This window comes from Chrysemys picta, chromosome 5, assembly GCF_011386835.1.
Source record: "Chrysemys picta bellii isolate R12L10 chromosome 5, ASM1138683v2, whole genome shotgun sequence".
In the NCBI taxonomy this organism is placed as follows: domain Eukaryota; kingdom Metazoa; phylum Chordata; order Testudines; family Emydidae; genus Chrysemys; species Chrysemys picta.
The window spans coordinates 84,065,273-84,082,909 of record NC_088795.1 but is presented as its reverse complement, the minus strand read 5'-3'; the positions used below and the strand labels follow the sequence as shown (position 1 = coordinate 84,082,909).

At 38.7% G+C, this 17,637-nt stretch overlaps 1 protein-coding gene across 13 annotated transcripts in view; it reads left to right on the top strand.

Moving 5' to 3' along the window:
* FAT1 (FAT atypical cadherin 1) overlaps window positions 1-9,772 on the top strand; it is a 169,800-nt gene extending 160,028 nt beyond the window's left edge. For 5 of the 13 annotated variants that reach the window (XR_010601452.1, XM_042841962.2, XM_008168454.4 and 2 more), the window contains 5 exons: window positions 758-1,395; window positions 1,738-1,875; window positions 4,416-4,475; window positions 7,213-7,248; window positions 8,291-9,772. Coding sequence is in view for 8 of the 13 variants with exons in the window: in XM_042841962.2 (XP_042697896.2) it covers window positions 758-1,395; window positions 1,738-1,875; window positions 4,416-4,475; window positions 7,213-7,248; window positions 8,291-8,916 (1,498 nt within the window). In the remaining 5 variants the exon portion in view is untranslated. Of the gene's footprint in view, window positions 1-757; window positions 1,396-1,737; window positions 1,876-2,371; window positions 2,426-4,415; window positions 4,476-7,212; window positions 7,249-8,290 lie in introns of all 13 variants that reach the window. The other 8 variants (XR_010601454.1, XM_008168457.4, XM_042841965.2 and 5 more) reach the window with 5 other exon arrangements.
* The last annotated feature ends 7,865 nt before the right edge of the window (window positions 9,773-17,637 follow it).

Sequence of the window (17,637 nt, the reverse complement as noted above, 5' to 3'; positions counted from 1 at the left end):
CAGTTGTTTCTGAGCAAAGTGCTCAAACATAATTCTTCAGCAGCTTGGCAGCAAAAAGCATTAGAACTTCCCTATCACACCTCAAGCATGGGAGCTTCTGCTATTTGCAGTATAAGGTGCTGCTCAGCATAAATAAGGATGGCCAAATCTTGCCCTAATAAAATTGTTTGTGTCAAGATGAAAAACCACAGATAAGGAGGCATGAAGCTTACAAGTGAAGCTCCAGCTCCTCCAGTGGGATTCACTTATACAGAAGCCTGTACCCGAGTGGAATTCACATCAGTAGATCCCATTATGGGATATGGGTTTAGGGACTCTAGTTTGGACATAGACAAACCAGTTCAGTTAATATTGTTGATGGTACAAGGTTGAAATGGTGAAGAAAGTTTGGTGTCTCAGCCTTGTCATCTTTGAAAAACTTATATTTTAGGAAAGTGTAAAATGGATGTCACTTAGCAATGAGAAATTTATGCTTGACCCCCTAGATGCTGTGGTAACATTTGTGCCCTCCACACTTGAAGAGTTAACAACCCCTTTTTTATTTTGGGGGAAACAGCAGTGAAAAAACGCAGGTAAAAATAGTATCTGTACTCCCCAGATCAGAAAACAGTAAATAATAAAATAGCAAATTGTACAGCAAAATGTAAATTCTGTATATTAAAAAACAAAACAAATCTGCAACTGCTGAGTACTAGGAGTTTCATGTAGTATTAGTTAATTAGCATCAACATTCACTATTATTTCTCTGCTCTGGCAGGTGCCTGACTGATGTTGATGAATGTACAGAAAACCCATGTCTCAATGGTGCCCTTTGTGAGAACACACATGGCTCATATCACTGCAATTGTAGCCATGGATTTGGAGGAAAATATTGTGCAGAGATTGTTCTCAATAAATACGTTTCAACATCTTGGAACATTAGCTTAGCAGAAGTAATCGGAATTATTGTTTTCATAGCGGGAATCTTCTTATTAGTTGGGATTTTTGTTTTCTGCCGCAAACTGATCAGTAGAAAGAAGAAACACCAGCCAGAGTCGGAAGATAAACACCTGGGAACAACAACAACAACAACTTTCTTGCAAAGACCATATTTTGATTCAAAACTGAATAAGAACATTTACTCAGATATCCCACCCCAGGTGCCTGTTCGTCCCATTTCTTATACTCCAAGCATTCCAAGTGACTCCAGGAACAATCTTGACAGGAATTCTTTTGAGGGGTCGACCATCCCAGAGCATCCTGAGTTTAGTACCTTTAACCCAGATTCTGTACATGGCCACCGAAAGGCAGTGGCTGTCTGCAGTGTGGCACCTAACTTGCCTCCGCCACCTCCATCTAACTCTCCTTCAGACAGTGACTCAATTCAGAAACCTAGCTGGGATTTTGACTATGACAGTAAGCAATCATCTTTTGTTAAAATATATTTGTGGTACAACTATATTTAGAATTCAGAGTTTGAGTCTATAGTACTAATATAGGGCTATGAGTTTATGGATGTGTTTTACACAAAGAAAAAATATTGAGTCCATTAGATTTTATTGTAAACAGCAAGACACGAGATACATCACATACGAGGAACAGTGTACACAGATATATTTTACTGGCAGTGGGAGTTGCCTCTTGCTCGGAGGTTTTGTCACAAATACTTTCAGACTCCTTGGGGGCATTAATTTTTATGAAGAATATTCAATCCATAGTACATTAATTTTTTGACATTACATTTCTTTTTGCTTTCAGCTAAAGTAGTAGATCTTGATCCTTGCCTTTCAAAGAAGCCTCTGGAGGAAAAGGCCTCTCATCCTTACAGCACTAGAGAAAGTATGTCTGAGGTCCAGTCCCTTAGCTCCTTCCAGTCAGAGTCATGCGATGACAATGGTATGTAATGCCTAATCATTCTTTTCTATTGCTCACGCGCATTTGTTTCCCTGCCTATCACCCCATATAGATGTGTATATAGTTACCTATATCCATACATAGATTTTATATATATATATATGTATATATATGTAATATATGATATTTTTATTTACATACTCTATAGGTTAGTTCCTGAAGGCTACTTAAACCTGTAAAATTAAATAAGTGTTTCAGCTGTATTACATTTCATGTTAAATACTGTATCCTGACAAAATATTTATTCCACTGTAAAGTACTAACAACGACAGATTCAGTATTAGGTGTTTGGTGGTGGTAGGCGGTACAAAAGTTTCTTGATATATGTAATCATTGGTTACAAGTTTATCCAGGTCCTCTTTATAAAAAAAATTAGCCTCTGCACAAGTGTAGTTTTAGCTTTGACATTCAGCTTTCAGTAAAACTTTTTGGTGTTACAGTTTCATTTGTTTCCTTTTTTTTCTTGCTGCGGCCTCAGCTCCCATATGGATCAGATCAGTACTGAGTGAGAGCAGAGTTTAAGGGACTGCTTGTAAGTTGGATTATATTAGTAATGAAGGAAGTTGTGCAAAAGGGATTTTACTGTAGAAGTATAGTAGTAATTATCTGGCTTTTGTCATGATCAGATATGAATATATACAAAACGTCCGTGTATCAAAAACATACCAATACATAAAACAAGAATATTATTCTATAATCAGTGTAAATAGTATTTTGATGGTGACTCTGGGAACTTAATTTTCAGTCTTTGCTTTTTACTAATTGGGAAGCTTTCATTCAATTTTATTTTCATTCTAATTACAGACACCTTTTGCTTTTATATGAACACATCATTTTCATTTACAAAGTTTCAAGGTTAAGGAAAATGATTGAACACAGTTTTCTAAATGGATAGTAACCTTACCTGTGTTAATAAATCCAAAATGATTAAATTAAGATGTCTGTTTATGTATCTACTTGAGCTTCCTTAATTACTTAGGAACAAAGTAAATTCTACTTCTCACCAAAGTAGAATGATGTTGTCTTTTTATTAGTGTGAAGTTACATGTGTATTAGTGGTGTACATAAGAGCTCATCAGAATAAAATGATACCCAGTCTATTGGCAAAATGTTGAGACATATATAAGCAGGTGGGTTTTTTTAAAACTTCTGTTTTCATTAAAAAGCAAGCTGCTGTTATATTAATAGCACTTCTTCACCTCATAATCTCCAAATATCTTTATCCGGATTTTCAATCACATATTGATGGGAAAGTGAACAGATAAAGATAGATGTGAAAAGTACCATATGTCACGTTATATCCTACCTGGAGCAATGAAGGCAATGAAAATGTAGTTATAGGGGAGAGACTAACCTTTAATCCGCTTTAAACCACTGAGGCACACAAAACTCCCATTGGCTTCAGTGGGAGTTCTAGACATGAAGCAATGGCAAGTTTGGACCCTCATTTAGAACAGTTTTGGCCAGAACAGTAATCAGTCACTTTTCTTTCTTCCCTCCTCCCCCTTTAAAGGAGCCAGATATCAATTTTAACTTTAATGCAAGAAATTTCTTTTAATACCATATCCCAAAACAGCCAGCTTTAGCATCACAGCAGTGCTTCTTTCATGCCATTTTGGTAGCTAGAGAATGTCACTCAGCTCTTCTGCTGGACATTGGGTCAGAAAGGTGCCCATGAAACCAAATCCGCTCTCAAATATGTACATGCAATTGCTAGTCATTTCAGTAATAATGTGTATATGAGGTAGAATCTGACTTTGCAAGAGTACTACTTTTTTCTCCTGTTCCTTTTCCCCTCCCTAGACAGAGAGCACGCACACACAAACAGTCTAGTAAACTTTTTGTTTTCATTTGTATTCATTTTGTTTGTTTGTTTTTAAGTAGAATAGCATTGTGACACTGATTTGGCATAGCAAGTGCTAAGGCCTTTGAAATTCAGCTATGCACGAGACGACTTAGCTTACTAGTGCGGCTTATATTACTATAAAAACTAGTTATTATAAAAACACATTGCTCAGGTAACTATGTAGATAACTTGGTATTTTCCTTATTCGTTCTCTTTTTTATATCCTCACTAGTATTTTCAATCCCATTTCATTGGAAGATTCCCCAACCATTTTTGATTTTAAAGTGGAAAATATATATATGAGCCCTAGTTTAATACCTTTAACCTCCCCATTGGTGTCCTTGAGAAAAGTCCATTTTATAATCTTTCTAGAGTAAGTACCACAGTTAAAGTCATTTGGTGACAAAACATTTCAGAAATTCCTATCTAACCAAAAAACCCTGTGCTTGTGCATACATTATTTGGGTTTCGGGACTAGTTATGGTATCAAGTTGCCATTATACAGAAGAATAAATTAAAGACTATATATATAATTTCATATTACGTTGTTATTTGTTAAGGTAGTAAAGCACTGAAAACTTATTTTTATTGTTATGTCTTTATATACATGTATGCTGTTTACATTGATACTAACTATAGGTTTGTTTTAATTTGCTCCTTCCATACCATTTACAAGCTTCCATAGTGACTGTAATACACCTTGTCAATGCTGTTGTTGACTCGGTGGAAAAAGAAGGTATATATGTGTTTTCACTTTTTTATTTACTGCTTTGGCAGAATATTGCATGTTTTTGTCTTGTAGTAATGTGGTAGTAAAGTAGATGGGCAACTATGAAATGTTGTTTACTGATCAGAAAATGTGTGTATTTTTAGTAGCGTCTGTTTTCCTGTTTTTGTGTGTATTCTCAGTACAGATATATAAAATGTATGGACAATTTTTCAAATGTGAGTGCCTAAATTTATGCACCTAACAAAATTTGGCCTGTTGTTTGGAGGTGCCTCCTCTCCACAAATACCTGTGCAGCATGCCAGGCACAATCCTAGTCCTTATAGTCTTGTTGCACAAGGCTCTATAGCATGTAGACAGGGTGGGGAGAGAGTGCTGCCATGGGCTAGTTGTCCTTCAAAACTGCGCAACAGAGCTGGGCCAGCAGTGAGGGGAGTTGGCACACATTGCACCAAGTAAAGGGAAGCGGTGGGGCTCGTGCATTCCGGCTGGCATTTTGCCTGCCTTAGGCACAATGGGCTTGATTCAAAGCCCTTTGAAATCAGTGAGAATCAACCCACTGACATCAGTGGTCTTTGGATCTGGGCCAGCGCACAGCCCCTACTCTCATCCTCACACACAAACACAACTTTCAATAATGTAATTATTTACACTCCATCATCTCCAGAAGATACAAAACATTGCCGATGAGTCTATCCCACTTTTTGATATATTGAGAATCTGTAACACAAAGACTACTTTCCTTATAAAATTATATGCTCAAAATATTGACTGTGGATCAAATCCCAGGCCCTTGCTTTGTGGCTGCAGAGGTCCCCCTACCTGCAAACCCAAGGTATTTCTGGTTTCTGAGCTGGATAATCAAGGTAGGGACTAGATAGTCAAGTCCATGCAGGAGTGCATACACTGTGAACTGCATGGAATCCCATTCCAGACCAGTTGCCTTCAGCAGGCCAGAGGAAGGGTGAGGGCAAAGATCCAATGCAATGAAAATAATCCATTCCTTCCCATCCCCTTCATGGATCTGCAGAGGCTGATTCAGGCATTGGGCTGAAATAGACTCCAGGGATCACCTACTGAGAAAAAGTGTATTCCTGCCCCTCTGAATAATCTGTATTCCTTAATTAGAAAGGATGTATTACGCTTTCCTAAAAAGGATTTAGCAATTAAAACCTTGTTCAGAGTGAAGCCACCTCTAGAATATAAAATTGTTTATTGTAGCTGTGGTTTCCATTTGAATTACTGCCCTATAAAAACTAAGTATTATGTAGTATTTAGAGTAAATATATAAACAGAAGGGCAAGTAGATTAAAGCACAGACTTCCCCTTCTAATTACAAGTGCCAGGAAAACATTTCACTAGTATACTTTTCTAGTGCTTGATCAAAGGTTTTCAAATTACAGTGTATTCCATCTATAATGGGCAGAGTTGTGAGAGTGGGTGGGAAGAAACCTTTGAAAGAATTAGACTAATGCAATTTTCTGTGGTTCTAATGGTTAGAAAGGAGAAAAAAATGATGTTTGTGGGATTTTTATTGGGAGTTACAAGTGATCTGAACAGTAGCCAAGTATCAAGATAAGATGGAGAGATGCAGACATTTAGTATCTTTAAAACAATTCTTCAGAGACTCAAGTTTTTTATTTTTAATCATTTAATATTTTACCTGGGTTGATATTTAAACTACCCTGAAGCTTTACCAAACACCCTGCAAATTTACATCTTCTGTATGCATTTAGTGGTAGACTTATGCTTAAAAAGAAAACCCAGAGCTCTGTTTATTGTAAGAAGAATTACACCTCTACCCCGATATAATGCAACCCGATATAACACGAATTCAGATATAATGTGGTAAAGCAGTGCTCCAGGGGAGCGGGGCTGCGCACTCCGGCGGATCAAACCAAGTTCGATATAACACGGTTTCACCTATAATGCAGTAAGATTTTTTGGCTCCCGAGGACAGCGTTATGTCAAGGTAGAGGTGTATATATAAAACCATGCAGAACAAAGAAGCAATTATCAGGCCAAATCCTGCCACCCTTATTCAGTCAAAACTCCCAAAAATTACTTTACTGGGAGTTTTGCCTAAGCAAGGACTGATTTTGCCTCTGCTCAGCAATATCTTGAGAAGTCTCTAAATTTGTATTTATTCTCTCATGTTCTCATAATCCATGTGCCTAAAGAAGGCGCTCCAGCCCTTCTAGATTCAACAGGACAGGAAGCAAATTTTGCCCTCTGTTACCCCAGTATAACCCATTACGTTGGTTGCACAGGTGTAACTCAGGGTAGGTCTACACGGCAATTATAAACCTGCGGCTGGCCCGAGCCAGCTGACTCGGGCTCATGGGGCCCGGGCTTAAGGGGCTGTTTAATTGCGGTGTAGATGACTGGGCTTGGGCTGGAGCCTGGTTTCTAGGACCCTGCAATGTGGGAGGCTTCCAGAGCTTGGTCTGCAGCCAATGTCCAAACACCAACATCGCAAAGCAATTAAACAGCCCCTTTGTCTGAGCCCCGCAAGCCCAAGTCAGCTGACACAAGCCAGCCACAGAAGTCTTTGCAGTGTAGACATGCCCTTAATGGCAGATTTACCCTCCCCAATATTATAATAGAGAAAAGTAAGGGAGCATAGCATGTCCATCAGAAGCATCATGCTGTATAGCTGTTATTTGTATGCCTTCACATTAGTTTACCTATTTGATTCCTAATTCAAATCTTTTCTCCTTTTTTCTTCTCACTTTGCCATCTAAAGAGTCTTTTGCTGTTCCTGACCTCAGCAATTCAAGAGGTGACTTCTGCATGCAGTTGTTCATTGATATTCACTTAACTCTTTGTTAATATTTGGATTTTAATACTGACTTACCTTCAGTTGTTTGCTGTGTATTTGTTTGCAATAATTACTGTTTATTTGCTAGACTTCACATCTTATTTAGATCCTGTAACATTTTTCCTTTTTAGTGCGCATCTGAAAAGTAAAAAGGCATTAAACTGAGTGGTGTTTTCCACCACTGATACTAGTTTGGCTTCCAGTCTCTAATGGAGCATTTTATACTTACTCAGAAAAAAAGCTTACAAACAGGGAGCAGTTCTGTTATTTATGCATGATAAATTTAATCTTGTGATTTTTGTTTTTGTTTGAATGCGAATGTCTTTACTAATAGAGATGAAAAGGTTTTACAAATATGTTTAATAATTATATACTGCAGGATTCCATTACTGAAGTAGTCATAGAGTTGAAGGACAGTAATTAGTGGAATCAGTATGTTAATCTTAAGTAGAATGGTAAAGTTACTTTAAGAATTTTATATACTTTACCAAACATAGATTACTACTCTTAGTAGGAAGCACAAGGTTTATATATTCTAAATATATATATTCATAGGAAAAAAGACCACTGATATCAGTGTAATCAGTAACTACACAACAAGTGTCGATCCATAGGAATTTAGATTCCTCAGGGAGGCTGTTTTGGTTATTTTTTACCAAAAGAATGATTGTATTCCATTGTTTGTGTCAGCACATCCCATAGGTGAACTGCAGCGCCTCCCACTTTTGGTGAGATGACCAAAATATTAAAACTCCAAATTTGGACAAAATAATAAAATGTTTAATGCATGGCATACCAGAAAGTTGTTTTGTGTTAAATGTCTTTGTGAAACCAGGAGCAGATTGCTCCAGAAGTAATTAACATAAGTTATGTCCTTATTACTAGTGGTCATGTTGTCTTCAGTACAATGTGTTGATTTTCCAGTACAATTGTACTTTGAGGGCAAAACACTAATACAACTTTTTTTTTTTTTTTTTTTTTTTAAACCCACTTCACACCGCAGGTTATCATTGGGATACATCAGATTGGATGCCAAGTGTTGAACTGCCCGGTATTCAGGAATACCCGAATTATGAGGTGGTTGAAGAGCCAGCTCCCCTTTACACAGATCCAAATGCCATAGATACAGATTACTATCCTGGAGGCTATGACATAGAAAGTGATTTCCCACCTCCACCTGATGACTTTCCTGCACCCGATGAGCTCCCGCCATTACCACCAGAATACAGTGACCAGTTTGAATCCATACAGCCACCCAGAGACATGCCGGCGGTGGGCAGCTTGGGTTCTTCTACAAGAAGCAGGCAGAGGTTCAACCTTAATCAGTACCTTCCCCATCACTACCCAGCAGATATGTCAGAACCTCAGAACACAACCAGTGGAGTCAACAGTAATTATAGAGAACCTTATGCTTCTTACACTTTAGGGTACAATAGAGACTTCGAAGCACCCACTGTAGACAACATGTCCCTGTCTGTGTACACTTCCACGGCTTCGTGCTCCGATGTGTCAGCATGCTGTGAAATGGGGTCTGAGGTAATGATGAGTGACTATGAGAGTGGAGATGACAGCCACTTTGAAGATGTGACAATTCCTCCACTTGATTCTCAACAACATACAGAAGTCTGACACTCACACTCAACAAAAGTGCCTAGGCTTGAATGAATTTTAAGGATTCTCGAAGAGCTTTTTTTTTTTTTTTTCTTGGCAGCAGTGCTTGAATGCGTTTGTTTAGTGAGCTAAAACTGGCATGGCTGCACTGGATCATGCAGCTCATTTCAACATATTAGCCTATTTCCATTTCCTGACCTACTGTAATTGGACAGATCAAAGGTTTCCATTGGCTGTGCCATTTCTGAAAGTGTTTTTTGTACTTACTTTGTGTGTTAAATTTAAAACAAACAAACAAACCACATACCACTTCACCAAGTTAGCATGATACATGTATTTATATAGTTCTAATGCAAATTAATTTTCTCCAATCTTTTTTGTAAATTTTATGTACAGTTTTGATTTTAATAGTTTTAACTAGATTTTGTAGATATTTTGTGAATTTGTTTTCCACTGAATCTAGTGGTGTTAGTGTGCCATTAAACTAGAACCCTGACTATTATTATAATCAGGGCTTCACTGTATGTATTTTTTTTCCCCCCACTGAGGTTTGGCATTTCATTATAAGGATTTCAGCATGTTCATGCGATTCCAGCTGTACATAGGTTAGACGAGATCTGATATTTTCTGGGTCAGATATATGGAAATGTCTTAAATGGGTTGCTGTATTTTAGAATTGTAAACATTTTTCCCTTCTTGGAAAGTGTGTTGGGGACCCTCTGCATACCTGTTTAGAACCAAAACCACCATGACACAGTTTTTATAGTGTCTGTATATTTGTGATGCAATGGTCTTGTAAAGGTTTTTACTGAAAACTACCATTAGCCAGTCTTTCTTACGGACAATAAATTATTAATAAAATACTTTAGCTTTCCTCTGTGTATCTGTTATGTATTATACAAAAAAAGACAAGGCATTCAGTGCAGCTTTTTTGAAATCTCTATTTATTTTGTACTGTATAACATTGGCTCCAAGCAACACATTTTCCTTCTTCAAAAATCAAACTGCAGTTATGTTAGATGCCCACTAGATGGGAGTGTGCAACTACTTAATGTTTTTGTTTTGCTTTTTAAAAGAAATCTGGCTAGTATGAATAAATATAGGTACAAAACTTAAGTGGCCTTCTCGCTAGTTCACATTTTCTTTTAAAAACAGATTTGAATTAATTGAATTACCAAATGTCTAAATTGTGAAGCATTTAAAACCACATAAAAATCCATATAAAAAGCAATCTTCCAAAGCTAAGTATTTTTCACAAGCAACTTTTTTCCAGTATCATACATGCAACTTCTTACAAGTGTTGCCCAAAGAGTGCCTCAACTTTTTTGTTGTTTTGTTTTCTTTCCTGCTAATTTACTTCCATTGTTCGAAGTTCCAGTGTTATTTCCTGCAGACCCTGCAGTGCTAAGCACTGTGTTACTGAAGAAAAAATCTACTACTGAAGTATTCATTATTGCATCATAGTTGGCTCAAAATATTGGACTTTGATAAATATAAAATTTCTGCAAGGAAAGAAATGTGCCATGGTAGAACCAGCTACCTTGTTTGTACTTATTTATTTATTGCTCTGTGTTTGTTTATAGGACTAGAAAGGAGTTTGAAAAACAGAAGGGCCAGTTTTTTCTGGGTACAGAATAGGTGCACAGGTGGGGAGAGGAAGCAAGATGCTTTTCTTCCCCTATCCCTTGCACAAGGAACCTTCCCTCCATGTACCACTAGGGGCTCAATCCACATTTAAGAAGGTGGCGAAGGGGCTGGGCCAAAGTGCCCTGCTCTGGTCCTGGCCTAGTGAACAGAGGGAAGTTGGCTGCACCATCCCCACAGATGATATGCCTGCACATTCCCCTGTGTGCCAGTGAGCACTGGGACAGTGCAGCTCCATACCTTTGTCAACATGAGCTAGTAACTGCTGTCAGAGATAATACCACTCACTGACAAATGTATAAAATGGCCAAATAAAGGGAAATGTAAAAACACAATGCCCTACTGTAGTCAAAAAAAGCAAACGGATGAAAAGCAAAACAAGAGAAGGTGATGCTATTATTGTTACATCTCATTGGAATGTTAAGTGGTGTATTGGTCACTGCAATACACTGCACTACACAGGATGTTATTGCCATGGGGTTTGTCTGAATTCTTATTGAAGTAAATGGGAGTCTTTCCATTGATTGCAGTGTGTGTTGGATTGGGTCCATACATAGGATGCAGTTTAAGGTAATGAACATAATGTTAGAAAGGAAGAGACTTCAAGGTGACCTTACAGAGGTTTTAGAAAATATACACCTCTATCCCGATATAATGCAACCCAATATAATACGAATTCGGATATAATGCGGTAAAGCAGTGCTCCGGAGGAGAGGGGCTGCGCACTCCGGCGGATCAAAGCAAGTTCGATATAACACGGTTTCACCTATAACGTGGTAAGATTTTTTTGGCTTCCGTGGATAGCATTGTATCGGGGTAGAGATGTACATGTAAATTATAGAAATAAATTGTATCCATGGGTGAGGCTTTCAAAATCTAATGATCATCATTAGAAAATGTAGGAACTCATTAGTAAATATGGAATACAGAACTATTATCTGCAAAGATTAATAATCATGGAATAATTCACACTGTAATACTATGCAATTGCAGTTGAAAGTGTAAATAAACGAGAATTATAGTAGATTTTTTTTTTATGACTAAGACTAAAGAGACTAAGATTAAGATAAATCAAATAAAGGACTAGGATTTTGGATCAGATGGCCTTTTTCCTTTATATCTCATACCATGAGAAAAGAACTGTGATAGAACAATTACTTCAAAGAAGTTTGTTAATAAAGCATCTGCTTATTAAATGGCTTAGCATAGTTAATAACTCTTGTGTTGAGAAGCTGATTGGGAAGTTTACTGGTCCAGTCTTTAATAAACTGAGCCAGTATTTTGGGTCAGTTCCTAACTGTCCTATTAATGGTAAAGCCAGTGGCTGTTTTTGCTCAGGATTGCTTAGTGCTTGGTTCTCTGTGGGATTCAACTTTGAAAGTTAACCAGCATGGGACCCTCTCAATGGGGGGAAAACATGACTGTGCACAAACTAAAGCTGCTTCCTAATTGGCTTGACCTCAATAGAAGGGAGAGGTGACAATCCGTCTAATATACCGGACTGACATTTTCTTAAGCAACTGAAACAGAACAAAAACAGTGTGCAAGATCAAAGGGTTGATATAAACAGGTTCATACATTTTTATTCAAAGAGTTTGTGCCTTTAACAGAAATTAAGTTTACATCTAAATCAACTGAGTTGGGAAAACCTGAAAGTCAGTCAAGGTTTTTAGTCTATGAAGAAAACTGCTGTAAATTTTGAGACTAAAAAAACCCAAACTTAATTATGGTTTGTGAAAAATGGAAAGCAGTAGAAAGTAAATGGAATCTCAGTGCAGACAATGTCATTTGAAAAAGGTAACTATCAAAAATAAAGGATAGCATAGAATTACTCTCAAGTGATGCAAGGCATTCAACTCTGGTTCAATTCCTTGCATCAATCAGGACCAACTCCATATTATACTTTCCATATATTTATCTAATCTCAGATTGAATACCTCTAATGACTTTACAATGACTATATTATTAGGCAAAGTATTCCACCCACTGGTTGTCTTTTACAGACAAAAGGGCATTATACTGATCATTGATTTAAAGCAGAGTTTCTCAAACTGTGGGTTGGGACCCCAAAGTGGGTCGCAGCCCTGTTTTAATAGGGTCACCGGGGTTGGCATTAGACTTGCTGGAGCCCGGGGCCGAAGCTCAACCCCCACTGGCCAGGGCCAAAGCCCAAGGGCTTCAGCCCTGGGTGGTGGGACTCAGGTTACAGGCTTCAGCTTTGGCCCCGGCTGGGGTGGTGGACTCGGGCGGGCTCAGGCTTGGGTCCCTTCTCCTGGGGTCCTGTAGTCAGAAGGGGGTCTTGATGCAAAGAAGTTTGAGAACCCCCCGATTTAAAGGAAGGGAGAGATCAAGGGTAGAGAAGATGATGTGCTGTAAAAGTATTTGAGAGGGGGAAGAATTAGCCTGCCCTCTAACAGTAGAGAAGAAATGCTGTACATGCTGCCTTGTCATGAGTGCCAGAATCTGTTGCCTTCTTTGGTTATGATCAAATTTGTTATCGTCATTAAAAATACAATGAATATGTTGAGGAATGCAAAATAAACAAACAACCTGGTGAAACTTTTAACCCTTTTAAAACACAGTTGCTATCTGGGTGGATCTCGGTCCCTCAACACTCAGGAATGGTGGGGAGTCTGAATGCTGCCATGGAACCGCCATTTGATTTCAGAGGGTTCCTTTTCAAACTTTTGTACTCTCTACTCCTGAAACTGAAAAAAACTTTCAGGGAACACACCAAGGCTCTGCAGTTGCTGCAACAGTTTTAACATGATGCACCAAAAGGCAACTGCTTTTCCTAACTGGTCTCAGACACCCTCTAAAGGCAGAGGTCGGTAACCTTTCAGAAGTGGTTTGCCGAGTCTTCATTTATTCACTCTAATTTAAGGTTTCATGTGCCAGTAATACATTTTAACATTTTTAGAAGGACTCTTTCTCTAAGTCTATGATATATAACTAAACTATTGTTGTGTGAAAAGTAAATAAGGTTTTTAAAATGTTTAAGAAGCTTCATTTAAAATTAAATTAAAATGCAGAGCCCCCCAGACCGGTGGCCAGGACCCAGGCAGTGTGAGTGCCACTGAAAATCAGCTTGCGTGCCATAGGTTGCCTATCCCTGCTCTAAGGAATCTTAAGTTTGTTTTGAGAGCTTATTATGACACGAGGGATGTGTGGCGGCATTTTTACTGCTTTTAGTGTGAACTACAATAACTACAAATATTAATCTTGGTGGGCTAGACGGTGCCATTATGTCTAGCCCTGTTTAAGGAGAAGTGTATAGCTATCCTGCCCCTCAGCAGTCCAGGGAAAGAATTTCAGTACTGCCAATCCCAAATGTTCGGAACAGTGAGTATAATAGGCTGTCAATTGTGGTAAATTAGTGTGGAGAACAGTAGGGTCTATATAACCTGCTCTCTCCACTCCCAGAGCAGCGATCTAGAGAAGCCCCAGGGTAGAGTGTAGGGTTTTACACCTATTTTTCCCCCAGCACAGTCTGGCCCTGCACCAACCATTGTTACTACTACATAAATAGCTCCACAAAAAGAATTGGGAAAACTTCAACAAATAAATGCCATACAAGATCTACATTAAAGAAAGTTGAGGGTACAAAGTTAGCTACTCAAAAGTCAGGAAAATACCCCCGTTAAAGTTTTGCATCCTTGTGTCTATGCATTTACACACAGCTTAAGAGGCTGAGGGGTAGTGACATGGCACTTGCAGAGCATGCTGCAGTGATCATCATTGTTTCTTGGACATTTGGGTTGGGAGCTGGGTTGATGAGTAAAGGGGTCAGACATGTTAGCATTGCGGGTGACAATTGTTACATGTGTAGTCCACAATGGTGTGAGTTCTGTTTTTGTAGCTGTGCATTTTAATTGCTCTAAAAGTGCCCAGAGTCAGGGATAAGGGCTTTCAGTTAAATCAAAAGAAAAACTAATTAATTAGACAATCATTATTTTAGCAGGACCTCGTTTCAGTCAATGTACAGGGTAGATGGCACATAGACATTCCCTATGAGACTTCTCCCTGCATTGTGTCTAATAGATTAAAATAAACACACTGAGAAAAAATTGCTTACTTTATGTACTTCCTACCCCCCCCCCCCCATCTGTTGGGCTTATTATAGTTACAGGTGTGTGTGTGGGGGGGGGGGGATTAAATGTGCTCTAAGAGGGGCAACACGAAGATTCTCATGCTCCCTTCAATTTGTTCACACACTGTTGTAGTTTTCACTTGTTCTTTCTCAGAGATGGTTAGGTGAAATTTCAATGAATTTACAAGCTGGGAGAAGGTTGATCAGTCAGAGTTCATCTCTCTTATTAGTAGCTTGCTGTACATACAGCCAGATCATGGAATGAGCTACTGCAGACATCTTAAATATTTTTGGGGGGAAAATCTGAACTTAATTTCACGGGGCCAGAATTTTAATGGTATTTAAGTGCCGAAAGACGCAGATAGGTGCCTAGTGGGATTTTCAGAAGCACCTACATGCCTGGCTCCTATTGCAGTATCTGAAATCAATGGGAGTTAAGCACCTAGGTGCTTCTAAAAATCCCTCTAGGCACCTATCTTCATCTTTTGGCACCTACCATTGAAAATCTGTCTGAAAATGCCTTGATGATCAACATATTCATGTGAGAGGGGTCTTGGAACACCATCCTACTGAGATCAGTATGAAAGTTTCATTCTGGGTTTTGTTAAAAAACAAAACACTAGGCCAAATTTGCAGATGTTTGTTAACCTGACCTTAGTTTTGAGCACACTTGGACAGGCTTTTGTGTGAACCCAGGCTGATTGATGGCTTCATTTGGAAAGCATATGCAACTCAGTGGTTCTGCATGGTTTCTACCTGATGCAAAGCAAAACTTTATGGTTCTTGCTTAATTTAATTCTGAGGTTGAGAAGTTCCCCCTAAAATTTGGCATTTAAATCCACACAAATGTGCATAAAATAACAAAAATGAAAGACAGAGAAAAAGGTGCTCATGGAGCCCATCATGAAGCTAACAAATTTTTGACAGGTATAAGCATTCTTCTGCTACTGAAAATAAAGTTCAGTTGGCAGCAAGGATTTTGTATGTGATGTAGCATATTGAAGTGGGAATGTGTAACTTATTTGCTTTGATCTTGATTGAAACTAAAAAGGCAGAGCTAGTTTGAGAGAAATTGACTAATTAGGATAGTTTTATATCAAGTAATAAGTTCCTGAATTCCTGTGTCACAAGTTGTGTTAGTTAACACAGCTGGCCTTAGAAATCAAAGATCAATGGCTATTTGCTGTCTAAGCACTTGCGACACTATGTTGCATGAGCTTTTGTTACAATGAGGCCTACTGGATGGCAACCTTATATAACTTAATAAAAAGTATGAATAAAAATGTCTGTAGGATTAGCTACCAACCATGACTATAAAAATATACTAACTGTAATCAGAGCTAGAAGCAAGCGGTTTTCTTTTTAAAAAAAGTTCTCAAAGATTATAGTTTTGTTTCATGAACATCTCTTGTAAACCCCCTCCTGCTGCTGATTAACTTTGAATTTCTTTATCAATAGTTGAGTATTCATTTGGGGAGAAGAATTTTACAGTATGTATGAGGAATTGCACTCAGACCTCTCATTAGTGATAGCATGACTCATTCGCATAAGCCCCAGTGCACTAATTTGAAAACAAGTAGTGTTAACAGTTTTCAGAGCTAGCATAAATTTGAAGTGGTATATATTGGAAGAAATTGCATTGTATCAAACATTTCAAACTTTCCCACCTTTTTTTCCTTTTATAATACTTAATTTACACTGTAAATAATTCTTCCATGTGTGATCCAAGACTTCAGATGTCCCACATTGCAGTTAAAGATGGTTAGAAAAATTCTGACAATACATTATTTTTCATCAGAATTTGCTGACCTTTTGAAATTGAAACATTTCACAGAACTGGTTCCATGTTGATGAATTCCCCATGGAGCTCAGGCAGGGTTCCAAACTCCCAGCCTGCTCTAAGCAGGTTTCAAAACCTGCCTGGTTTCCTGCCAACTCATTGGTAGCCTTCCTGTTAGGCTGCAAAGGAGCCTAGGACTCAAAGCTCTTCAGTAGCCCACTTGGGGAGTGCCTCTGAGTTAGGGACCTCAGGGTTTGCAGCTGCAGGACAGCTGTCAGACAGACTGCCCCAGAGCCAGGATTCTATTCCTTTTCATGGAGAATTTTGAAATTTTTGGTTTTCAATAGGAACAAAACAAAATTCTGAAATATCAAAATCCTCAATGCAATGGAATTACCTTTCTCTGCTCAGCTCTACTTTCAGGAGTTAAAATGCAAAATGATAAAGGCCTGAATGAGAGTTTTGGTGATTTGGGCAAGGATGAAAGGCCAGATCTTTGAAATGGTATGTAGGATGGAACAGCAACACTTAAAAATGTGCAGGAGGGGTGGGCATAGAGCATGTGCTGAGTCAAAGACAGTGCCAGAGTGACCTGTGCTGCTGACCAGTTACTGAGTAAGGAGGCTTGAGGGGAAACATCTGAAGTTCAGTTTTGGCTATGTTGAGTTTAAGTTGATGGCTGGAAAGCCACAAGGAGAAGTCAACAAGAGAGGCAGGGGTCAGTCAGGACACTGGGGGTGGGTGGTATAGTGGGCACTGCAGATTTCTTGACAGAGGAATGGTCTGCGTGGTACCATCCTATCTATTTATCATAGGTATTTACACGGCCCTTATCACTGTAGTATCTGAGCATTACACAATCTCCAATGTCTTTATCCTCATAATACCCCTGTGAGGTTGAGCAGTGCTGTGATCCCCATTTTACAGATAGTCTCTCTGTACCTTAATATCCCACATGACTTGCCCAGAGTAATGCAGGAAGTTTGTGGTGCAGCAGTAATTGAACCCAGTTCTTCCCAACCCAAGCTTGTACGCTGGACCATCCTTCCTCAAAACTGGAACATACTGTGTCTTCATACTGGTCTCTCACACTCTACTACTGAGCTACATCCCTACATGTAGCCTGTGAAAGCAAGTGCATGAATCAATGCACCATTTTATCTCAATGAGGAGAAAACATTTAAATGGGGGTGAGGGGCTCTTAGTTTCATGCTTTTGAACAGTA